Source organism: Oncorhynchus mykiss, chromosome 11, assembly GCF_057628025.1.
Source record: "Oncorhynchus mykiss isolate SJ-2025 chromosome 11, ASM5762802v1, whole genome shotgun sequence".
Taxonomy (NCBI): Eukaryota; Metazoa; Chordata; class Actinopteri; order Salmoniformes; family Salmonidae; genus Oncorhynchus; species Oncorhynchus mykiss.
Genome location: NC_143032.1, coordinates 52,518,907 through 52,544,610, shown reverse-complemented (window position 1 = coordinate 52,544,610; position 25,704 = coordinate 52,518,907). Strand labels below are relative to the sequence as shown.

The 25,704-nt window shown below is 40.0% G+C and overlaps 1 protein-coding gene and 1 long non-coding RNA gene across 6 annotated transcripts; both read left to right on the top strand.

The window, feature by feature from the left end:
• The first annotated feature begins 1,349 nt into the window (after positions 1-1,349).
• LOC149979619 (uncharacterized) lies at positions 1,350-2,312 on the top strand. The gene is made up of 2 exons (XR_016484547.1): positions 1,350-1,470; positions 1,762-2,312. It is a non-coding gene; the product is annotated as an uncharacterized LOC149979619 (long non-coding RNA).
• Positions 2,313-18,460: 16,148 nt separating this feature from the next.
• On the top strand, positions 18,461-20,299 carry LOC110535867 (Golgi-associated plant pathogenesis-related protein 1). Of its 5 annotated transcripts, none has more exons than XR_016484545.1 (6): positions 18,461-18,573; positions 18,774-18,802; positions 19,009-19,218; positions 19,397-19,523; positions 19,650-19,799; positions 19,999-20,299. XR_016484545.1 is itself a non-coding variant. In XM_021621209.3 (6 exons), exons 2-6 carry the CDS (start codon positions 18,796-18,798, stop codon positions 20,001-20,003), a joined length of 450 nt encoding a protein of 149 aa, XP_021476884.1. In that variant the 5' UTR covers positions 18,461-18,573; positions 18,774-18,795; the 3' UTR covers positions 20,004-20,299. The 5 variants fall into 5 exon arrangements, 4 of the variants coding, with proteins under 4 accessions (XP_021476884.1, XP_090046539.1, XP_021476885.1 ...); XM_021621209.3 differs by having other exon boundaries at positions 19,397-19,474; XM_090190413.1 differs by lacking the exon at positions 19,397-19,523 and having other exon boundaries at positions 19,734-19,799; positions 19,999-20,135.
• Positions 20,300-25,704: the final 5,405 nt, after the last annotated feature.

Sequence of the window (25,704 nt, the reverse complement as noted above, 5' to 3'; positions counted from 1 at the left end):
ACATCAAGCTTGTGACTCTACACATTTGTTGGATGCATTTGCTGTTTGTTTTGGTCGTGATTCAGATTATTTTGTGCCCAATAGAAAGTAATGGTAAATCATTTATTGTGTCATTTTGGAGTCACTTTTATTGTAAAGAAGAGTATATGTTTCTATGTTTGCGGATAATCCTGAATGAAACGTGAAATGATGAGTGAGAAAGTTACAGACGCACAAATATCATACCCCCCCAAAAATATCTCGGGGGTAGGATATTTGTGCATTTGTAACTTTCCCACTCATCATTATTCATGATTAATTCACAAAATAATCTCAAACACAACCAAAACAAACAGAAAATGCATCCAACAAATGCTTGAAGTAGTCACTCATTGTTCGTGTTCGTGAGTCTTAGCTTTTCATAGATAGATTTGAACTTTGTAGCGTAAACCATTAGGACTCTACAGACATTTTTGTAAAAAAAAAGACCCGGCCCGGGCCCCTTCGGGATCCGCCCTTGTCTCACCCCATTAATCAGACTAATGGTTGTTACCAACGGATGCAGAAGAAATAGACAAATCCAATGGTACATCCAGATGTCTGTAGCTCAACCACAGTCGTCTCAAATAAAACTGTGAAGGACCTCGGCGTTACTCTGGACCCTGATCTCTCTTTTGACGAACATATCAAGACTGTTTCAAGGACAGCTTTTTTCCATCTATGTAACATTGCAAAAATCAGAAACTTTCTGTCCAAAAATGATGCAGAGAAATTAATCCACGCTTTTGTTACTACCCGGATAAAGCACTAAATAAACTTCAGTTAGTGCTAAATACGGCTGCTAGAATCCTGACTAGAACCCAAAAATGTTATCATATTACTCCAGTGCTAGCCTCCCTACACTGGCTTCCTGTCAAGGCAAGGGCTGATTTCAAGGTTTTACTGCTAACCTACAAAGCATTACATGGGCTTGCTCCTAACTATCTCTCTGATTTGGTCCTACCGTACATACCTACACGTACGCAGGCCTCCTAATTGTCCCTAGAATTTCTAAGCAAACAGCTGGAGGCAGGGCTTTCTCCTATAGAGCTCCATTTTTATGGAATGGTCTGCCTACCCATGTGAGATACGCAAACTCGGTCTCAACCTTTAAGTCTTTACTGAAGACTAATCTCTTCAGTGGGTCATATGATTGAGTGTAGTCTGGCCCAGGAGTGTGAAGGTGAACGGAAAGGCTCTGGAGCAACGAACTGCCCTTGCTGTCTCTGCCTGGCCGGTTCCACTCTTTCCACTGGGATTCTCTGCCTCTAACCCTATTACAGGGGCTGAGTCACTGACTTACTGGTGCTCTTTCATGCTGTCCCTAGGAGGGGTGCGTCACTTGAGTGGGTTGAGTCACTGATGTGATCTTCTTGTCTGGGTTGGTGCCCCCCCTTGGGTTGTGCTGTGGCGGAGATCTTTGTGGGCTCTACTCGGCCTTGTCTCAGGATGGTAAGTTGGTGGTTGAAGATATCCCTCTAGTGGTGTGGGGGCTGTGCTTTGGCAAAGTGGGTGGGGTTATATCCTTCCTGTTTGGCCCTGTCCGGGGGTAACATCGGATGGGGCCACAGTGTCTCCTGACCCCTCCTGTCTCAGCCTCCAGTATTTATGCTGCAGTAGTTTATGTGTCGGGGGGCTAGGGTCAGTTTGTTATATCTGGAGTACTTCTCCTGTCTTATCCGGTGTCCTGTGTGAATTTAAGTATGCTCTCTCTAATTCTCTCTTTCTTTCTCTCTCTCGGAGGACCTGAGCCCTAGGACCATGCCTCAGGACTACCTGGCATGATGACTCCTTGCTGTCCCCAGTTCACCTGGCCGTGCTGCTGCTCCAGTTTCAACTGTTCTGCCTGTGATTATTATTATTTGACCATGCTGGTCATTTATGAACATTTGAACATCTTGGCCATGTTCTGTTATAATTTCCACTTGGCACAGCCAGAAGAGGACTGGCCACCCCCCATAGCCTGGTTCCTCTCTAGGTTTCTTCCTAGGTTTTGGCCTTTCTAGTGAGTTTTTCCTAGCCACCGTGCTTCTACACCTGCATTGCTTGCTGTTTGGGGTTTTAGGCTGGGTTTCTGTACAGCACTTTGAGATATCAGCTCATGTACGAAGGGCTATATAAATACATTTGATTTGATTTGAAGGTTTTAAAGGGGTTTAAAGTCCAAAACACGCCAGTGGTAAGGTGGAACTCATTGGGTAAACATATCTCTCTAAGATATCACGCATTTGAATACCTTTTTGAAACCCCGATTAATAAAACAACAACAGCAACAGTCTGTTGTTGTGACACTCCGCCTGCCTGCTTCATGTGTGCCTGCATGGTTAACACCCTGCCCTAAATCCTGGTGATATGTTACACAAGCAACATGCTACAGTTGCAACATCATCAGTTAAATATATGTTGTAAATTATAGGTTTGTTTTATTTGCAGCTAAGAATGCTTTTTACATTGGTACTCATTGGTGGGGTTAGACAATAACACCTCAATAGTTTTATGGTAATAGAACCTGCAATTTGGGTCTGTGTGAAAGGTGGGCAACTCCTCCAATTACAAGTGACACAGTTTGTATTACTAGAAACTCCTTTTTATGATGCGCTACGTATAGGCAAATGGAAAATAATGGGTATTTATGAAAGGCGATGTTTTATGTTTTGCTCAACTACAGAGATAATACAGGCTACTCCTGTTACAGTACTGTATCGTGGAAAAGACTAGCTAATGCCCACAGCATATGGCTAAATCAGTCATTACAGAGATAATTGATATTTATGTAGAAGAAGACATTTTTAAGGAAGCCATGTGTTTAACTGTAATTAGCAAAAAATATCTGGTGATTGCATCTGAAAAAATGCAACATCAATTGAAGCCATATTGCTTCCATTTTATAAGGCCTTATGTTCCCCAGAAAAAAAATATTATCTAAAGTTACGTAATTTATTGGACCCCTGAATGATTAACAGGAATCAGGTTGATTGTAAACATGGCACCGACACATATTTCATACCACCATCTGGGTCGCAAATGTTTACCATCGGTAACATACACCGCAAATACTACAGTTTAAGTATATAGTATGTGCAACATAAGGACACATAGAAGAGAGCTTGTAATGGGACCAATGTAAAAATAGATTTCAAGTGTTACGACTTTCAATGTATAGTACAGTACCAGTCAAAAGTTTGGACACACATACTCATTCAAGGGTTTTTCTTCATTTTTACTATTTCCTACATTGTAGAATAATAGTGAAAACATCGAAACTATGAAATAACACATATGGAATCATGTAGTAACCAAAAATGTGTTAAACATATCCAAATATATTTTTGATTCTTCAAAGTAGTCATCCTTTACCTCGATGACAGCTTTGCACACTCTTGGCATTCTCTCAACCAGCTTCACCTGGAATGCTTTTCCAACAGTCTTGAAGGAGTTTCTACATATGCTGAGCACTTGCTGGCTGCTTTTCCTGTACTCTGCGGTCCAACTCATCCCAAACCTTCTCAATTGGGTTGAGGTTAGGTGATTGTGGAGATCAGGTCATCTGATGCAGCACTCCATCACTCTCCTTCTTGGTCAAATAGACTTACACAGCCTGGAGGCATGTTGGGTCATTGTCCTGTTGAAAAACAAATGATTGTGCCACTAAGCGCAAACCAGATGGGATGGTGTATCGGTGCAGAATGCTGTGGTAGCCATGCAGGTTAAGTGTGCCTTAAATTCTAAATAAATCACTGACAGTCTAACCAGCAAAGCACCCCCACACCATCACACCTCCTGCTCCATGTTTCACAGTGGAAACTGATTCATGCAGTCTCCTCTGAACAGTTGATTTTGAGATGTCTGTTACTTGAACTCTGTGAAGCATTTATTTGGGCTGCAATTTATGAGGCTAGTAACTCTAATGAACTTACCCTCTGCAAATAAAATAAAATAAAATACAATTTTATTGGTCACATATACGTGTTTAGCAGATTTTATTGCGAGTGTAGCAAAGTACTTGTGCTTCTAGATCCGACAGTGTAGCAATAGCTAACAAGTAATATCTAACCATTTCACAACAAATACCTAATGCACAAAAATCCAAGTAAAGGAATAAGAAAATATAAATATGTGGACGAGCAATGTCAGAGCGGCATAGGCTAAGATGCAGAGTAGAGAAAACAGTATATAAATATGAGATGAGTAATGCAAGATATGTAAACATTATTAGTGAAATTATTAAAGTGGCCAATGATTTCAAGTATGTATGTAGGCAGCAGCCTCTCTGTGCTAGTTAGTGATGGCCATTTAACAGTCTGATGGCCTTGAGATAGAAGCTATGGGTCTTCCTTTCCTGTGGAGGTCCTCATAAGAGCCAGTTTCATCATAATGCTTGATGGTTTTTGCAACAGCACTTGAAGAAACATTGAAAGTTCTTGAAATGTTCTCCATTGACTGACCTTCATGTCTTAAAGTAATGATGGACTGCCGTTTCTCTTTGCTTATTTAAGCTGTTCTTGTCATAATATGGACTTGGTCTTTTACCAAATAAGCTATCTTCTGTGTACCATCCCTACCTTGTCACAACACAACGGATTGGCTCAAAAGCATAAAGAAGGAAATAAATTCCACAAATTAACTTTAACAAGGCATGTCTGTTAATTGAAATGCATTCCAGGTGACTACAACATGAAGCTGGTTGAGAGAATGTACACAGCTGTCAGCAGGGCAAAGGATGGTTACTATGAAGAATCCCAAATATAAAATATATTTTGATTTGTTTAACTATTTTTTGGTTACTACATGATGTGCTATTTCATAGTTTTGATGTATTTACCATTATTCTACAATGTAGAAAATAGTAAAAATAAAGAAAAACCCTTGAATGAGTAGGTGTGTCCAAACTTTTGACTGGTACTGTATGTCGGGCGATGAATGATCAAACTAATAAGAATTCATCAAAAAATAATATTTTGTCTTATTTGAATGGGTTGGTGAATCTAACTTCATGTGTTTATGTGTGTTATTTAGATGAATGCGAAACCTTATGTTGTTGGGTTGTGTGTGACAGGAAGTGTTAAATATCTCCTGTGTGTTTTTTAAGACGTACAGTGGCATAGCAATTATCCCTCATAGCGCATATACCCAGAACCCTCAGTTAAGTTAGATAATAGTCTGGATTCCAATGCTTTAATGAGATTTTTGGAATGCAGCAAACCAACATCAGGAAACAGGTTTCCTCATTAGTGGCTGTTTCTCCATACCATAGTAATAGGAGTCAGACATGTATGGCTCTCCAAGTACAACAACACTATCATACAAACCAAGACCAATACTATCACACCTTTTTAGTTCACTTTTTTTCAAGTGAAACATTACTGAACGTTGGAAAAGTTGGGAGTGCAATACAATCATATAGAAATATAATTACTGAAATAGTCTTACCAACAGGTAAAAAAAAATGATTGCAGTAAATCAGCTTTAATATTGCAGATTGTGGCTTCCATCAATGTAATTGTCTGCATAATTTCCAAACCTCCAAACTATATTATTTTGTAAATATACAGTATTTATAATATATATATATTATATTTTCCCCTAACCCTACCACCCCTTCTATAATAGGAGTAAACAAATGGACAACAACACCTAGGCTTCTCTTTCCAGTTTATACAGTTTATACAGTTGAATTTGGAAGTTTACATACTTTTAGGTCACTAAAACTTGTTTTTCAATCACTCCACAAATGTCTTGTTAACAAACTATAGTTTTGGCAAGTCGATTAGGATATCTACTTTGCGCATGACACAAGTCATTTTTTCAACAATTGTTTACAGACAGATTATTTGACTTATAATTCACTGTATCACAATTCCAGTGGGTCAGAAGTTTAGATGCACTAAGTTGACTGTGCCTTTAAACAGCTTGGAAAATTCCAGAAAATGATGATATGGCTTTAGAAGCTTCTGATAGGCCAATTGACATAATTTGTCAATTGGAGGTGTACCTGTGGATGTATTTCAAGGGCTACCTTCAAACTCAGTGCCTCTTTGCTTGACATCATGGGAATATCAAAAGAAATCAGCCAAGACCTCAGAAAAAAATTGTGGACCTCCACAAGTCTGGTTCATCCTTGGGAGCAATTTCCAAACACCTGAAGGTACCACGTTCATCTGTACAAACAAAAGTTTAAACACCATGGGACCACACAGATGTCACACAGCTCAGGGAGGAGACACGTTTTTTCTCCTAGAGATGAACATACTTTGGTGTGAAAAGTGCAAATCAATCCCAGAACAACAGCAAAGGACCTTGTGAAGATGCTGGAGGAAACAGGTACATAAGTATTTATATCCACAGTAAAACGAGTCCTATATCGACTTAACCTGAAAGGCCGCTCAGCAAGGAAGAAGTCACTGCTCCAAAACCACCAAAAAGTTCAGACTATGGTTTGCAACTGTAGTCTTTGGGGACAAAGATTGTACTTTTTGGAGAAATGTCCTCTGGTCTGATGAAACAAAAATATAACTGTTTGGCAATAATGACCATCGTTATGTTTGGAGGAAAAAGGGGGATGCATGCAAGCCAAAAAACACCATCCCAACCGTGAAGCACGGGGGTGGCAGCATCATGTTGTGGGTGTGCTTTGCTGCAGGAGGGACTGGTGCACTTCACAAAATAGATGGGAAATGAGAAGGGAAAATCGTGTGGATATATTGAAGCAACATCTCAAGACATCAGTCAGGAAGTTCAAGCTTGGTCACAAATTGGTCTTCCAAATGGACAATGACCCCAAGCATACTTCCAAAGTTGTGGCAAAATGGCTTAAGGACAACAAAGTCAAGGTATTGGAGTGGCCACCACAAAGCCCTGACCTCAATCCTATAGAAAATGTGTGAGCAGAACTGAAAAAGTGTGTTTGAGCAAGGAGGCCAACAAACCTGACTCAGTTACACCAGCTCTGTCTGGAGAAAATTGACCCAACTTATTGTGGGAAGGCTACCCAAAACGTTAGACCCAAGTTAAACCATTTTAAAGGCAATGCTACCAAATACTAATTGAGTGTATGTTACCTTCTGACCTACTGGGAATGTGATGAAAGAAGTAAAAGCTGAAATCATTCTCTCTACTATTAATGTGACATTTCACATTCTTAAAATAAAGTGGTGAACCTAACTGACCTAAGACAGGGAATTTCTACTGGGATTAGATGTCAGGAATTGTGAAAAACTGATTTTAAATGTATTTGGCTAAATATACAATAACCTTCTGACTTCAACTGTATATACATTTTTACGGATACACTCAATTTTACAATAGTTATATTTTGTTTATTTTTAGTCTCACCCTTCAGCTCCACTCAACCACTTCCATCTATCTCTGAACAGCATCCAGTTTTGATTTCTATTTGCCATATATTTTTCAACTGTGCTGTGATGTTTCACATAACTTCCGAAGCTTTATATTCTCATAGTTTCTACAGATTGAAAATGAAAGATAAACCTTTTTGCTTGGAGTATTATTATATTATTGATCGAATGACTATGACTTTTTAAATCACTCAGCAGTGCTATTTGCAGAGTTAGCTCCAGGTAAATGTTGCAATGCTTCAGCCATTGTGATTCTGTCTCTTCGTAGCAAAATCTGCAGAGCAGGGATGGTTGTATCCCCCATATGTGACTCGTTTCAGGAAACTGGGCGCATGTCGCACGTCACTACTTCACCGGAAAGGCAATTGAACGTAAACTTTGATTTATTTTGTCAAAATATGTATTTTTTTGGGCAGAAATGCCTTCTGGAACATGTGAACTTTAATGTGCTTTAATAACAAACTTGTATTCCATCTGTACATGTGAATACACTTGTTTAATTATGAGCCTAGTTGGTTTAGCCAAGATAGGAACATTCCCGCTAGCCATGATTGGCTGAGATTCAGTAATGGATGGGGTGGACATAATGGCAGATGTGTTTGGATTGGTCTGCTATGTAGCATGCTTCTGTCTATAACGTGAGCTGGTCAGTATGTGTTGATAGTTCTTTCTACCGAGCCGTTTTTGAAAGACTTAACGCCATCGAGGACCACAAAGGTGTCGCTACTTTCCCCAACAACATTGATTCCCTGAATTTAGCAGGCGCTATCGACAGATCAGTTGGAAAAAGTGATGGGCTACTTTCTGCACACGCCATGATCAGTGTGAACCAGAGTGACTTGACAACACTGTCCAAACAAGATGTTGCTACAAACAGTCTGCCATGAAGCGTTCATCCATGTAAGAGTCTAGCTACATTTTCAGATATTATACGTTTCAAAGATTTGTCAGAAAGTTGTTTTCATTGCAAGTTTCTCTCTGCTACCGCACGGCGAGTGGTACCGGAGTGCCAAGTCTCGGTCCAAGAGGCTTCTAAACAGCTTCTACCCCCAAGCCATAAGACTTCTGAACATCTAGTCAAATTGCTACCCAGACTATTTGCATTGCCCCCCTCGCCTCTTCACACTATTGCCACTATGTTGTCATCTATGCATAGTCACTTTAATTTACTCTACCTAAATGTACATCCTACCTCAACTAACCTGTGCCCCCACACATTGACTCTATATCAGCACCCCCTGTATATATTGTAATTTGAATTACTTGTTACATTTATCTCTTATTCTTATCCATATTTTTTGAAACTGCACTGTTGCTTAGGGGCTTGTAAGTAAGCATTTCACTGTAAGGTGTATTCGGAGCATGTGACTAATAAAATTTGATTTGATTTGACGTTAAAGCATACTGTTAGCTACAGTAGCTTGGGAACGTCAGCTTGATGGCTTGCTAGCTAACGTTATGTGCATGATCTTGTTATGGGATTTTTATGAATAATGACTAAATTATGTATACATTTAGCTTAGAATTATAACTAAACAAAATACTACTCTGTTACTGTATGAATGTATGAATCTTATTATAATCATAACACTGAATATAATGTGTGTAGTTTTAGTTCGGAATTAGAACAAGGACTTTCTGTTCCTTGTTAGAAACTAATGGAGCTATCGTCAGACCGGCTGGAATACTGTGTTCCTTACAGGACATTCTGTCCCCACCCAGGGAGGGGAGAGACCTTGTGCTTGTAGTAGATTGTTTAACAGGTGGCAGACAATGTGAGAAGGCTTGTGAACTATATTGCCATAGTATCTGAGAGGAGGAGGGACATTTATGACGAAATGTGAGGTATATAGACCAATGTACCGGAAATGATAGGGAGAACGTTCCAGTGAATAAACATTTAACTATTGTACTATTGTAGACTGGGCCTCTGTCTTCATTTCTATCAGTATCCTACAAATCCTGATATAGCAGACTGTGTAGTTTAATTGAATTGATTAATGGACACGATAACTAAATTCTCTTGACAGATCTGTGTACTAATATTATTAAAATCAGAAATGCATTGCACTGCTGGTTATAGCCTAATGTTAGCTCGCTAACCTTGAACCTAGTTGGTTAGCTCTTTAACTACCTGCAGATTCATACTACAGCTATGAAAATGTTTGTATTGGTAGAAGTATTAGTTAGGAAAGTCAGATTAGGATATAGGTCAGATTAGGATGTAATCTGACCTAACGCGTATTTTTACTTGGAATATTTATTTATTGTAGGCTTCTATTTTTTTACCACTTTTAGTCATAAAATATTTGGTTGTTTACTAAACTACTTACTCTGTTTAGTACATGGCTGCACATGTGAATCATTAAAGAGATGGGTGGGGCTAAAGCTTAAGAGGGTGTGAATGATGCTGAAAAGGTGCAGACAAAGAAGAGCTCTCCAGTAGGTGTACCAGTAGGTGTATTTTCTCAAAAGTGAGATTACAAGTTTATTAACTTTCAAAGCAGAATTCATTTCCCATTGTTCCTCAACTGCAGTATATGATATATATATATATATATATAATTGTATAGCTCTGAGTCTCTACCTTTATCTCTACCTTTATCCAATGTAAAAAACACAATTTCAAATATTTCTACATAAAACCGAATTTGAGGTGGTCGGTCACATAAATATATATATATAACAATCTATTGGTTGCAATAATTTTGTATAATACTTTACATTTGAATTGAGCATCGTTTTGTGTATCAGTTCATAATTCATGTGCCATGGCATCGGTACATCGAACATTTCTTTCCAACTATTTTGCAATCATATGGCCCAGCTGTACTTTTTTTGGTCCGTAGATGAAACTGGTATACTTTTTTATTACAATTTTCTTTAACCAATTTAGTCTTTAATGCAGGGCCAACAGACAAGTTCCTTACTTTCTCCCCCTTCTACTTGCCTCTTCCATTTTTGTGATAATGCTACAATTAGTTGCTTGTAATTTTGAGTAGATCAGACATTTCATATGTTTTTGTTAGCTGCATGTGTGACATAACTCCACCAGTCCTATTTGCAACCAACTTTCTAGGGCTTGTTTTAAAAATAGCAATATTTTGGAGAAAATTTAATTTTCAAATAACCAAAAGTGAGAGGTTGTAATCTGAATAAAGCAAAAACAGGACGTTCTTACTAATCTGCTAGAGAACCAGTTCAGATTTAAGTATAACTTTTTTTTATAACACGCCCTGATCTGTTTCACCTGTCCTTGTGCTTGTCTCCACCCCCCTCCAGGTGTCACCCATCTTCCCCATTATCCTCTGGGTACTTATACCTGTATTCTCTGTTTGTGTACTGCCAGTTTGTCAGGTTTGTCAAGTCAAGTGTTTTGTCTAAGCTCCTGCTTTTCCCCAGTCTCTCTTTTTCTCCCCCTCCTGGTCTTGACCCTTGCCTGTCATGACTCTGAGCCCGCCTGCCTGACCACTCTGCCTAACCCTGAGCCTGCCTGCTGTCCTGTACCTTTGCCCCTACTCTGGATTACCGAATCCTGCCTGCCTTGACCTGTTATTTGCCTGCCCGTGTTGCTGTAATAAACATTGTTACTTCAACACAGTCTGCATTTGGGTCTTACCTGAAATGTGATAGTATCACTGAAGACTTTAGTGAGCGGTCTAATGCTTTTATATTTAATCATTTCTGCACTCCGAATTCATATTCATTACAGAAATATGCTGTTTAATTTTGTCTGGCTTACTGTTCCAAATAAAATATAATATTTTTTGCTGATATATATTTTTTTTAAACAAGTCGCTAGGTGTAGGCAAAACCATAAGCAAACTGGGATATGACTAAAGAGTTAATCAGAGTGGTTTTTCCACAAATTGACAGGTATTTTCCTTTCCATGGTAGCAAGATCTTATCTATTTTTGCAAAATTTCTATTAAAATGTATTGTAGTGAGATAATTTCTTTCTTTCGCGATATGAATAACAAGTATGTCCACTTCACCATCAGACCATTTCATTGGTAAACTACACGGTAATGTAAAAGTTGTATTTTTTTGGTTATCCAATACGTAATATAGTACACATAATTTGGTTGTAATCCACAGAGGTTAGAAAAATGATCTGGATCATCAATGAGGATGTGGAGCATAGGAGGTTGGTGAGATTGGAGAGAACAGGCTTGTGGTAATGGTTGAAGCAGAATCAGTGGAATGGTATCAAATACATCAAACACATGGTTTCCAATTCCAATTACTCCATTCCAGCCATTATTATGAGCCATCCTCCCCTCAACAGCCTCCATTGATGTGGAAGGATCTAAATTGTGGATTTTAAAGAAAACATGAATTATCAGCGTACAATGACACCTTTGTTTTTATGCCCTGCATTTCTAGCCCCTTGATATTACCGTTGGATCTGGTTTTAATAGCTAACATTTAGATGGCCATAATAAATAGATATGCCGATAATGGACAACCTTGTTAACTCCTCTGGACAGTTGAATACTTTTTGAGAAGTAGTCATTATTTACTATTTTCACCTAGGTTTATTATACATAACTTTAATCCATTGTATAAGAGATTATCCAAAATTGAAATATTCCATGCATTTATAAAGAAATTCCAGTCGTACTTTATCAAAAGCCTTTTCAAAGTCAGCTATGAATACCAGGCCTGGTTTCCGAGATTTCTTGTCTTATTTTATCTCCAATGTGTCTTCCATGTAAAAAGAAATGTCTGATTAGGATGAACGATATTCGACAATACCTTTTTAACTCTATGTACTATGCATTTTGCTAGAATTTTTGCATGTAAGGGGCCTCCAATTTTTTAAACGGACTGGATCTTTATATTTACCACTTGGGTCCTGTTTCAGTAATAATGAAATCAGAGCTTCTTGTTGAGAATCTGATAATATACCATTTTTAAAGGAGTGGTTAAAACATGTTAATAACAGACCTTTGTGCACATCAAATAAAGTTTGGTATATCTCAACTGGTATGCCATCCAGCCCTGGAGTTTTCCCGGATTTACAGGCTTTAATTGCATTAAGAATTCCCTCCTCTGTAATTTGGCCTTCACATGAGTCTTTCTGTACAGCTGTTGATTTTACATTATTAATAGAAAACAAATCCCTACAATTAACTTCGGATAATGGAGATGGAAGAGACTGAAACGAAAACATATGCTTAAAGTACTTTCTATATTGTTTGGTGAATCATGGGTGACTGCATCATTTTGACAAGTTTCAGTAAATTATTTTTGGTAGAATCTCTATGATGAAGATATAACAAAGAAAATATTGCATTTGTCCCATATTCTATCCAGTTCGCTTTACTTTTATAACATATTACACTTGATCTTTCTTGAATAAGTTCCTCCATTTATTTTTGTTTTCCCTCTAACGTATTCTGTGCCTCTATGGTACAGTTTTTATTGCTATCTATCTGTACTGTTTGTCCCTCTATTTCTTTTGTTAATATGAATTATTTGACCTTAATTGATTTTGTTTTAAAGATGAGTATTGAATTGCATGGCCTCTAAAGGCACATTTAAAAGTGTCCCATACAATAAGGGGATTTCACTACACCCACAATAACATCTGCTAAACATCTGCTAAACATGTGTATGTGACCAGGGCGTGAGGGCTTGAGGGCATAAAGACTATTGGATGACAACTTGTTTTTAACCAGGACAGAAGAATTTACAACAGACTTTTTCCGACATAATATATGTACAGCAAAAATCGGTCGTGGAAGACGGTAACGGTCGTGGAAGAAGGTGAGGACCAAAGCGCAGCGTGGTACATATTCATGTTATTTATTAAACTGAACACTATCAAACAAAGAAACAAAAAGCACAATCGAAACAGCTCCGTCAGGTGCAAAACACACTAAACAGAAAATAATCACCCACAACTCAAGAGTGAAAACAGGCTCCCTAAATATGGTTCTCAATCAGGGACAACGATTGACAGCTGCCTCTGATTGAGAACCATACCAGGCCAAACACAGAAATAGCAAATCATAGAAAAACTAACATAGACAACCCACCCAACTCACGCCCTGACCATACTAAAACAAAGACATAACAAAAGAACTAAGGTCAGAACGTGACAAAATAAGATGTTTTATTTACTTTCATAATATGCTTATGTGAGATAGTCACTTGGAGCCCAGAGAGGTCAGGATTGTCTTCATATTTGAATGTGTCTGTAACTATTCCTAAACTATGTGAAGGGCTCCACCATGTCTGTACGCCAGTCACTCCCTCCTTTTCCCATTGGGGGAGGAGTATGGCAGTGTCTGGAACCATTTTATTACTCCTCTGATGTTGCATGAATCTTGACCTAGTATCTGACCTAGAGGCTCACTCCCCTCCGTGAGCTTGCCCAGGAGGAGGTGTATTTGAGATGGAAGTATCTAGAATTGACCATTGATATATGCCATTGGATGAGGTAATGTTCTTGGTACTTTGAAGTACCAAGAACGAGAAGTAGAACCTCGTCTAAGAGACAAAACTGAACGATAATTTATAGCTAATGCTATCTGGCTAAGGGATACTCCTCTCTCAAGTAAAAGGCCCTTTGTGAAGTTCCTAAGATCTGTGGTTCATCATGTGAGTTGAGAGAGGTGTATCTTGGCTATAAAAGATACTAAGTATTCTTTTGTAAGGACTCTCAAAGAATTCATTTATAGACACTGAATTGATCTGAGAGTCACAGGGCTATGGTGAAGCTCATATTATTAAAATATGAAGTTTAAGTATAACTCTGACTGGTGTGTGGTTTGCAACTCTCATCATTCAGTAATACTCATTCAACTGAACACAAACATGGTAGGATGATGGAATGGAATGAACAGGGTTAGAAACGTTTACCATCCTTCCAATTGGCAAATGTGTTGGTATGTAAAATTAAGTGATAATGCCAGAGAAGCCAGTGTTTATCAGATATAAACTCAGCAAAAAAAGAAACATCCTCTCACTGTCAACTGCGTTTATTTTCAGCAAACTTAACATGTGTAAATAACTGTACGAACATGACAAGATTCAACAATTGAGACATAAACTGAACAAGTTCCACAGACATGTGACTAACAGAAATGGTATAATGTGTCCCTGAACAAAGGGGGGTTCAAAATCAAAAGTAACAGTCAGTATCGGGTGTGGCCACCAGCTGCATTAAGTACTGCAGTGCATCTCATCCTCATGGACTGCACCAGATGTGTCAGTTCTTGCTGTGAGATGTTACCCCACTCATCCACCAAGGCACCTGCATAGGAAATAACGCACAGAACAAGCAGTATGGCTGTTGGCATTGTCATGCTGGAGGGTCATGTCAGGATGAGCCTGAAGGAAGGGTACCACATGAGGGAGGAGGATGTTTTCCCTGTAACGCACAACGTTGAGATTGCCTGCAATGACAACAAGCTCAGTCCGATGATGCTGTGACACACCGCCCCAGACCATGGCGGACCCTCCACCTTCAAGTCGATCCCGCTCCAGAGTACAGGCCTCGGTGTAACGCTCATTCCTTCGACGATAAACGCGAATCCAACCATCACCCCTGATGAGACAAAACCGCGACTCATCAGTGAAGAGCACTTTTTGCCAGTCCTTTCTGGTCCAGCGACGGTGCGTTTGTGCCCATAGGCGACGTTGTTGCCGGTGATGTCTGGTGAGGACCTGCCTTACAACAGGCCTACAAGCCCTCAGTCCAGCCTCTCTCAGCGTATTGCGGACAGTCTGAGCACTGATGGAGGGATTGTGCGTTCCTGGTGTACTCGAGCAGTTGTTGCCATTCTGTACTTGTCCTGCAGGTGTGATGTTTGGATGTACCGATCCTGTGCAGGTGTTGTTACACGTGGTCTGCCACTGCGAGGATGATCAGCTGTCTGTCCTGTCTCCCTGTAGCGCTGTCTTAGGCTTCTCGCAGTACGGACATTGCAATTTATTGCCCTGGCCACGTCTGCAGTCCTCATGCCTCCTAGCAGCATGCCTAAGGAACATTCATGCAGATAAGCAGGGACCCTGGGCATCTTTCTTTTGGTGTTTTTCAGAGTCAGTAGAAAGGCCTCTTTAGTGTCCTACGTTTTCATAACTGTGACCTTAATTGCCTACCTTCTGTAAGCTGTTAGTAACAGCAGCTTACAGAAGGTAGGCAATTAAGGTCACAGTTATGAAAACGTAGGACACTAAAGAGGCCTTTCTACTGACTCTGAAAAACACCAAAAGAAAGATGCCAATGACCGTTCCACAGGTGCATGTTCATTAATTGTTTATGGTTCATTGAGCAAGCATAGGAAACAGTGTTTAAACCTTTTACAATGAAGATCTGTGAAGTTATTTTTTACTTTTATGAATTATCTTTGAAAGACAGGGTCCTGAACAAGGGACGTTTCTTTTTTTGCTGAGATTATTAGGATATATTAGGCATTGTTTTTATGAATTGATTCATACCATTTCATTCATCCATAAGATATTGTCCCACAACAAATCTTGGATTGCTACCCAAGACGGCTAGTTTTTTATTATATTGGTTCGGTTGCCAGAGACGTGACCCAGTTGGTCATTCTTTTTGTTCTGTAGCTATGGACGTGACCCAGTTGTTCGTTCTAAATGTTCCATTGCCATATTGACTGGCAAAGTTCTTATCCCTTGCTTGCTAGCAAACTACAGCTAACTTACGGTCAAGTGCAGCCAGTGCAGCCAGTGCAGCCAGAATAACAACAAAGTAGCTGCATTTGCATATGTTTAAGCTGTTTTCTAGTGACATTTATTTGAAAACATCCATAGAATATGTGCTCTCTCGTCAGGACACGGTTGTTCAGAGGAGCTAGCCACCAACACAAAACTACAAACTAGCTGCACATCATTTCGTTTGACCTTTTTTCAATTTTTTCAAATTGTTTAACTTGGGTCAAACATTTCAGGTAGCCTTCCACAGGCATCCCACAATAAATTGGGTGAATTTTGGTCCATTCCTCTAGACAGAGCTGGTGTAACTGAGTCAGGTTTGTCAGTCCTTGCTCGCACACGCTTTTTCAGTTCTGCCCACAAATTTTCTATAGGATTGAGGTCAGGTCTTTGTGATGGCCACTCCAATACCTTGACTTTGTTGTCCTTAAGCCATTTTGCAACAGCTTTGGAAGTATGCTTGGTGTCACTGTCCATTTGGAAGACCCATTTGCGACCAAGCTTTAATTGATGTCTTGAGATGTTGCTTCAAAATATCCACATAATTGTCCAACCTCATGATGCCATCTATTTTGTGACGTGCACCAGTCCCTCCTGCAGCAAAGCACCGCCACAACATGATGCTGCCACTCCCGTGCTTCACGGTTGGGTTGGTGTTCTTCGGCTTGCAAACCTCCCCCATTTTCCTCCCAAACATAACGATGGTCATTATGGCCAAACAGTTCTATTTTTGTTTCACCAGAGCAGAGAACATCTCCAAAAAGTACGATATTTGTCTTCATGTGCAGTTGCAAACCATATTATTTTTTTGTGGGGGTTTTGGAGCAGTGGCTTCTTCTTTGCTGGGCGGCCTTTCAGGATATGTCGATATAGGACTTGTTTTACTGTGGATATAGATACTTTTGTACCTGTTTCCTCCCGCATCTTCACAAGGTCCTTTGCTGTTGTTCAGGGATTGATTTGCACTCTAGGAGACAGAACGCTTCTCCTTCCTGAGCGCTATGACGGCTGCGGGATCCCATTGTGTTTATACTTGCGTACTATTGTTTGTACAGATGAACGTGGTACCTTCAGGCGTTTGGAAATTTCCCAAGGATGAACCAGACTTGTGGAGGTCTACAATTTTTTTTCTGAGGTCTTGGCTGATTTCTTTTGATATTCCCATGATGTCAAGCAAAGAGGCACTGAGTTTGAATGTAGCCCTTGAAATACATCCACAGGTACACCTCCAAATGACTCAAATGATGTCAATTGGCCTATCAGAAGCTTCTAAAGCCATGACATCATTTTCTGGAATTTTCCAAGCTGTTTAAAGGCACAGTCAACTTAGTGCATCTAAACTTCTGACCCACTGGAATTGTGATACAGTGAATTATAAGTGAAATAATCTGTCTGTAAACAATTGTTGGAAAAATGACTTGTGTCATGCGCAAAGTAGATATCCTAATTGACTTGCCAAAACTATAGTTTGTTAACAAGACATTTGTGGAGTGGTTGAAAAACAAGTTTTAATGACTCCAACCTATTTGTATGTAAACTTCCGACTTCAACTGTATAGCTGATTCATGATTTTGACTGTCTGAGAAACGCTGTCTCGTTCCGACTCCCAACACGTTCATTATTATGAGATTGCTGGAGATGGGATTTGAATAATGAAACAATGTTGCAAATGTCGGAAAGACAGAGAGCAAGGTTTATACAAATCTCCACCGTTGAAAACTAAATGTTATTCTAAAAAAAATGTGAGAAAATGTCGAGATGCTTTTTATAGTGGAGATCAAGTTTATAAATTGCCTGGCTGGGCTGAGACAGTTGATTGCGCAGTCAGATGGCACAGAGTAAATAGGCATTTTAACATCATAGATTTAGCCGGTGGTAACTTGTGGAATAGACACTGTCTGGAATGTGATTTTAACCAATCAGCATTCAGGATTAGACCCACCCCGTTGTATAATGTTTAATAAACCAGGGTGGTACCTAGATTGAACAATGGTAAAAGAGCCTCTTAATCTGTTTGTTATGTAGGGATTAGAAGAAATAAAGAGCACAAGGCATGATTCCATCAGGAACTGGTTATTGGTTTGATCAAAGACTATGTTCAATGTCTTTGTCTTGTCTTTCATCAAGTATAATATAAATAATATAATAATAATAATATGGATTAGAATAATAATAATAATACTATAAATAATTAGGAGGGGCAGAATCAAGGACATTCACTAAGCGTCATTAACCTTCTCAGAACATCTTATTATTGTCTCACTAATGTGTTTCAGCGGTGAAATCAACAGCCATGGACATAGTGGAAGAGCAGCAACATAGTGGAAGAGCAGGTCCCTCCCTGGATGTCACCAAAATGCAAAATGCTTCAGATAATTACAGGGAGGAGAGAGGGTGTCTCCTACATACAGTTTTAGATGATCCAGCTGAACTATATAAGTGCTTTCTCGGTCTCAACATATAGAGACACGGAGGTAAAGAAGACAGACCACAACCGCTACATAATATACAGGTGAGTGTTTGGATAATACAGTTAGAGAATAATGCATGTATTATTACTATGAGCATCCCTCTTACGGTCAACATCCAATAATTGAATTAATTAAATTAGGTTGGTAATGGAATTATACTCAGAATTAAAACATTATTACTCTTTATTTGTTGGTGTTCTTCAGCTGAATGAGTCTTACCATATCTACTTTTGTCTTGCAGCTCTTAACACATAAAAAGCAATATGGCAGGTCAGTATTTGCCTCGTTCTACTCTGGTCTATATTCAAGAAAGATGTCTATGGTGACTGTGTAATTCCAAAATTCTAACAAAATAACTCCAAAATATTGCTGAATAAATAAATGTGAATATATGAATTCAAAATATGCCCCTGTATTTAGCTAACTATCCTTAAAAAAAGAGAAAAAGTTAAATCTAAATTGGCATATTTTATTAGGTGCGAGCTTTGAGCAGGAGTTTCTGGATACCCACAATGCATACAGGAGAAAGCATGGCACCGCCGAACTGACCCTGAGCAGAGACCTGTGCAACTCTGCTCAGGAATGGGCTGACCACTTGGTAGCAATCAATACCATGCAGCACAGCAATACAAACAATGGAGAGAACCTCTACTACACATGGAGCTCTGCCCCCAATACTCTAACGGGTGGGTTACAATATTTCACTTTGACACTGTCAAGTTGGGTTTTAGAATTTGACGGCTCATGTGTCTTTGATACTAGTACTCTCGCCGTAGATGTGCTAATACTCATGCAGATTACAGTGTGTATTTGCAATGTCAAGTAGGAGGGGTCCTTACATTTGTACCTGACTGCATGTTTTAGGGAAGGAGGCTGTCGACAATTGGTACAGCGAGATCAAAGACTACAACTTCAGCGAACCTGGATTCACCTCAAACACTAGTACACTGTTATTACACATCTTTCTGGAAAATGTGTGGTTTGAGATCAGGTGTTCAGAACGCAAATTATGTCGAACTTAAACAGAAAGCTTTCAACCATATTGGATATAACAAAGCCAAGACCCAGAGATGCCGCTTTAATCGTAACCTTATGTATTGTGGCATTTCTCCAATAGGCCATTTCACCCAGGTGGTGTGGAAGGAGAGTACTGAGGTGGGGGTGGGCCTGGGGATTAATGGCGAGACTGTCTTTGTGGTAGGCCAGTACAACCCAGCAGGAAACATGAACATGGAGGGATACTTTATAGATAACGTCCTCCCTGAAGGTAACTGATTGTCTATTCAAAAATCAATGATCTACACCTGAATTGATAACTAAGCCAGTCATGTTCTGTTACAGTAACTGTAGTGTCATGGGGTACAGTGTTGGTATACAGTACATGCTGCTCTTGCATGTTACCCCAGTTTACTAACCCCTCATGTCAGCAGGCTCATGCTTCACTATGCTCCGTTGTCTCTTTCCAGTGTAATAAAAGGCTGTGTGGCGGCGGTGGCGGCGAGAAGAACACCTCTGGTTCAGACACCTCGAGCCAACCACCTCGCTCCGAGGCAACATGCACTGTGCTATAGGAGCCATAGTGATCAGCCTTCTCCTGTCTGCATGTCGACGGACCCTCATCGTTGGCCATATTGGTCTGTAGCTGCTTCACTCCGTAACAGGCGTACCAATCGACACAAACCATCCCCAATCACCTTCACTGTAAGAAAGACGTACGGTTTTGTGTACTTTAAATGACAAATAAAGTTTTGCTTTTACTTCACAAGACATCCATGTTGAATTGTAATGTTGTCATAAACTAAACATGCAATATTCACCGTTGAGACAGTTGGAGTTTTGTTCATTCCAAACCTAGATGACAGTCACTAGGCAACCGGGACGATCTGCTCCTCAGATAAACGGGGTGTAAAACCCTACATCTAACATATTCAAATGATCCAGCATGCTCATACTCATGGTCTGTTCTGCTTTCAATGAGCCATATCTGGGACACTTGCATAGTCAAGCTAATGAAAGAGGAGGATTGTTAACAGACATCTTCTACTGATTCAGGTACACAGAGAAAATGACTCAATATCAAACAAAGAAAGTCCAACACAATGACATTCCTACATGCTCTTCAACTTTCTCATCATGATTTTTAACAAACCTAGGATTTGTTTTGATGAATCCATACACCCATACTAGAATGCCAGTATGCTGGGATGTCTTCTTCCAATCATCCATAAAAAGCCATGGTTTCCAATACAGCCAGTAGATGGCAGTAGATGGTTGGTATGTGATTGCTCTCAGGGAGTGTTGGGAGTGGGTGTGGAATAAGGGAGGGGTTTGGAGTCGGACACACAATGGACTGCTTAGCAGCTGCCTAAAGTGGCAGGCCTCTCTGAAAGAGATCATCAAACCAAATGAGTACAGGTTTGTAAACTATCCCAGAGATTTTTTTTTCTTATGGGAGAATGTAGTTGTGTCCAATATGCTTCAATAAACACTATAAATGGTAAGCAATATTTATTTATTGAAATCATTGATTGATTGATTCAAATCTATGTCACTACCACAGAGCTCATTTAAACCATTTGGAGATCATCTCTGCCCTTAGAAAAGAGAAGAAAAACGCCACAGAGAAAAATACATTTGATTGGGAGACTATGTTAATTTGATTAAAGAGTGACTTGAAAGAGTGTACATGCAATTGATTTATTAATGAATGGACAGTATTGATCAAAATGATTTGAACCATCTCAACATCTGCTCTGGCACAACCTATTGTACCATACATCAGATATGAGGCTTATTCTGAGTGCCCTCTAGTGGGCCAGTATTTATTACAAGAGGTCATGAAAAGATGTATTTTCACTCTAATCTCAAAATCCCAGATGCAGCAGCATTACATTAGCACCCTCCAGAAGGTTATAAATCCAGATTGATCCAGTGTACCAGCTCATCCTCAATCACACCCATTACCTTCCATCTCAGCCACCACCCCACTCAGTCAGTCCGCCAGTGGCAGTGATAGCCCGCTACATAACCAGCATAGTATATTGTCCGTAATGCAATGTTTTTGTAAGCCTGTTTTGGTAAGTGTCATAGTGGAGGGCTGGACTTCCCCGGGCCACAGCTGACTATGTTCTCTGAGTATGCATCATCATCGTCAGTGAGCTCAGTGGATGTGCTGCATAGTCTGGGGCTGAATGTCCGTCAGCATTAGCATCAGCTGTGCTTCCTGACTGACTGTTCTCCCAGGGGATCAGCTATGGAGACAGATAAAGAAGCACAGTTAAAGGCAAGCATGCATGGCCAATCTCTGGAAAATCAATGGACGAAGGATACGTACCCTCTCTGCGTCTGGGCACTGTTCCATTATTCATACTGCAGCCTAGCCTACTCCCCCACCATTGAAGGAGTGCCCTCCCTCTCTCTTACAATAATGAAACTATTAAGGACAGATATGGTGATACAGTTTACTACATTTAGAGATAGGGCATCTATCAGACATCTATTTCTTGTAACAGTGTCTCAGAGTGAATGTAAATACTGAGGAGAGTTGTGGCTGAATCACTGGGGTCCCTGAGTAGACATACTGTACAGTACCACTGCCTCACGTCAGATGGCGTCACTCCTACGCGACGATCGTCCCTCAACCGATCAGTGCAGACGTGAGACAAAGGTGCAGTACATGATAATTGTGAGACACAGCTGTTCCTGTCCAACACCTGCCCTGTAATATTAGTCCCACCCCCCATTCCACCCACAATTGTAGTGTGTAGTGCAGGCCAGGGCAGACCACCTCTGATTTTTGGTTTTAGACTACTAAATGTCACCCAAATAACTGTTGGGAGAACCCTCTTGTAACAAGTAACCATCTGTCTGTACCAATATGCTGGCTAGCTCTTGAAGCTGGGCAGGACTGGGAGTGGCAAGTGCTTTACAATCTTTTAGATATATGTCCACTGTCAAGCTGTAGCAAATCAGCATCCATTTATAAATTGCCTTGGGTGTACGTGTTCTACACTGGTAGAAAACTGCGAATAGTGTGGACTAGCTAGCATTTGCATTCTGCCTGGGAGTCTTTTTTTTGCATGGTCATGGTCTCTTTGTTATGGTGATCAATTACAAGAGCAAACAATGTGGATGTGCAGCTCTGTCTACCGTTCTCTCACACTACCCTGAGAATAATGTAGTAATAAAGATATAACACGGATTCTGTTATATCTACGTCCTAATCCTTTTGCTATGGGTGTAGCATAATGCACCACTGCAACACTATCTGGCAGTACACAGAGAGGATAGGGTGCAATACTGCAGAGGGTGGGGAGATGCAGGAAAGATGCAGAGTCAGGACAAGGCAATTTAACCATCAACCTTCTGGGGAGCTCTAGTCTAGTGGGACAGCCAGGCTGTCTGTGAGCAGATAATGAGGTATCATTATGGCCAAATTTGAGAAAATTGCTACCCAAGTCCACAAAGAGGCCAGCAAATACCCTCCCTTCGACTCGGAGGGGCTTTTATGCAGATGTACAGTAGACACACTCTGCTTGTTGTCAGCCTCACATCAAATGACAGCACACCACACAGGGTACAGTCAGATTCTATTCCCCTCCAAACAGATGAATAATGAATTTACTGCAGAGCAGTAGCAACTGCAGCGGGATAAAAATGGGTTGGATGAAAAGGAAATGTCACTCCCGCAGTCCTGTCTTGAGGCTTTCTATTGTTGGATAGGCCCATCCCTTTTCTGTCTGCTACTTTTAACTGAGATTGAAGCTAAGGCTAAGATACAGGCTAGGTTGAGACAGAACTAGAATGGGGATAATATGTGTGACAGACAGAGGATGGTATGGGAGAAGTATTGTGTGAAACCATAATGAGCTGCTACCACTGTGTAGAATGTTATTCATGGAAATGCCTTTGTGACTGATTACTTTTGTCTCTCCTCTTCTTCTGTCAGCCCCAACAAAGAAAGCCCCACCGTTTTCCCCTTGTTACTATTAACACACCCAGCTGACTGTGCCCTGTCCTCTGTGACAGTGGCCACAACAGGGTATGAAGAATGGAGGGGGCCATGAAACTATAGTTGAAAGTACACTGTGGTTGAGATTCGGATTACATGTTGGTCATATTTGTCACCAGCCCAACTGAACACCACCTGCAGTCATAGGCATATGTCTAGGCTAGTATTCTGCATGTATGTACTATTTTCTACATTGTAGAATGATAGTGAAGACATCAAAACTATGAAATAACAAATATGGAATAATGCAGTAACCAAAACTTGTTAAAACAAATTATATTTCAGATTCTTCAAATTAGCCACCCTTTGCCTTGATGACAGCTTTGCACACTCTTGGCACAGGTAGCCTAGTGGTTAGAGCATTGGGCCAGTAACCGAAAGGTTGCTAGAGCGAATCCCCGAGCTGACAAAATAAAAATCTGTCATTCTGGCCTGAATTTGTTCCTAACTGACTTGCACAGTTAAATAAAGATAAAATATTTTTTTTTTTATCTCAACCAGCTTCATGAAGAATTCTTTTCCAACATTCTTAAAGGATTTCCCACATATGCTGAGCATTTGTTGGCTGCTTTTCCTTCACTCCGCGATCCAACTCATCCCAAACCATCTCAAGGCTTAATCTACATGAAAACGCATGTGATGCATACAGTGGTAAGAGCTGTAAGTGGGCCTTTAATAATCAAACTAGGTCCTCTATCAAGGTTTGCTCAATGGATATCGTTCATAACTAACAAAGAAACAGGGTGTTGCTCCTCTGTCCTCCAACGCACAGCTCTGTGCCCATGCAGTTGATGAGTGCTGGCGTCACAGAAGCATTCTCCACCTGGCACACAGTTTAACTATTAATAAGCCCCCCTGCCCTAATTCCAGCACTGACTCAGCCATGCACTGCTCCCTTCCCAAGCCCACTATCTCTCTCCTGTTGCTGAACCCCTCCCAGTTCTGTTCATCCTTCCAGACTGTGGCTGTCTCCCTGGGGTGTTGAGATCGATAGTGTATGCTAAACTGGATTTGAGCTATTTCATTGCACCATGTACCTGTTGTTTTATATTATATAATTGAGACTTTGCCAATACAATGATTTATACAATTTAACATGGCATCTTAAACATTTTACTGGACTGTCTGTCACTGTATCACTAGACTATCTTGTGAACAGTAATACATACTAAGGAGCCGGATACTTTGGTTCACAGGTCAGAGTCTGCCATTGGCATTTGCATAGAGACAAATTATATTATCAGACATGGATTAATTCCAAATAATAGGCTATGTAAATGCAGGATTTCTTCTAGCTTTGTGTATGATAATCCTGTGATGAAGTTCTCACTGTGGTCTTTAAGGGGAAAGGAGCAGCAGCCAAGATGTCTGTGTGTCGCACCTGACACAGCCCAGGCAGCCATGTTTAACAGTGCGCAAAAAGGGAGTCGCCCATAATCAGAAATATGTAACAACAATAACACTGAGAATTGGGGATATAAATGACTATGGGTTACTATAATCTCATAGAATGTTTCCGGTCTGGTGCCACAGGCTGTAGCCTCTTGCATTTCGATTATTATATTAGATAACAAAATAACTGACATCTGTTCGATAACATTTTAGATCCCTTTCTTGACAGAACCATAAAATATTTAGTTGGATACATGTTCTATAACAAAATGTACATCTTAAGACGAAATAGCTGCCTTTTACCACCACGAAGAAATGCCAGGAATGGTTACAAAGTAACAATGAGCCACGTGGACTTGGAATAAATTGGTGAGGTATTTCGTAGTTTTACCATTTAATGTGAAAACGTTTCACGTATTTTTTTTTAGTTAACGGATGTCTCTCTTAATCATGTAATCTGTGCGGTTTATTGGACAAAAAATAGTTAGAATTTATAGTTTAAAAGGAGATAAGATTTTCGCCGGCATAAAGGAAGTAGGACCTATCTTCAAGATTATGTGAGAATCACACGTTTGCGTTCAGTTTGAATGACAGAAAGAACAGGCCAACGAAACTCATTCTTTATGAATATGATTGGTGTAGAAGTATGTCAATAACTGGGTCTGATAAGCATTAGCCAATAAATGTTTCAGATTTGGTGACATGGAATTTAAGGGGAGGGCACAACGTTCTTCTTATATAGTGTGGGAGCACATTCTTTCAGCGCAGT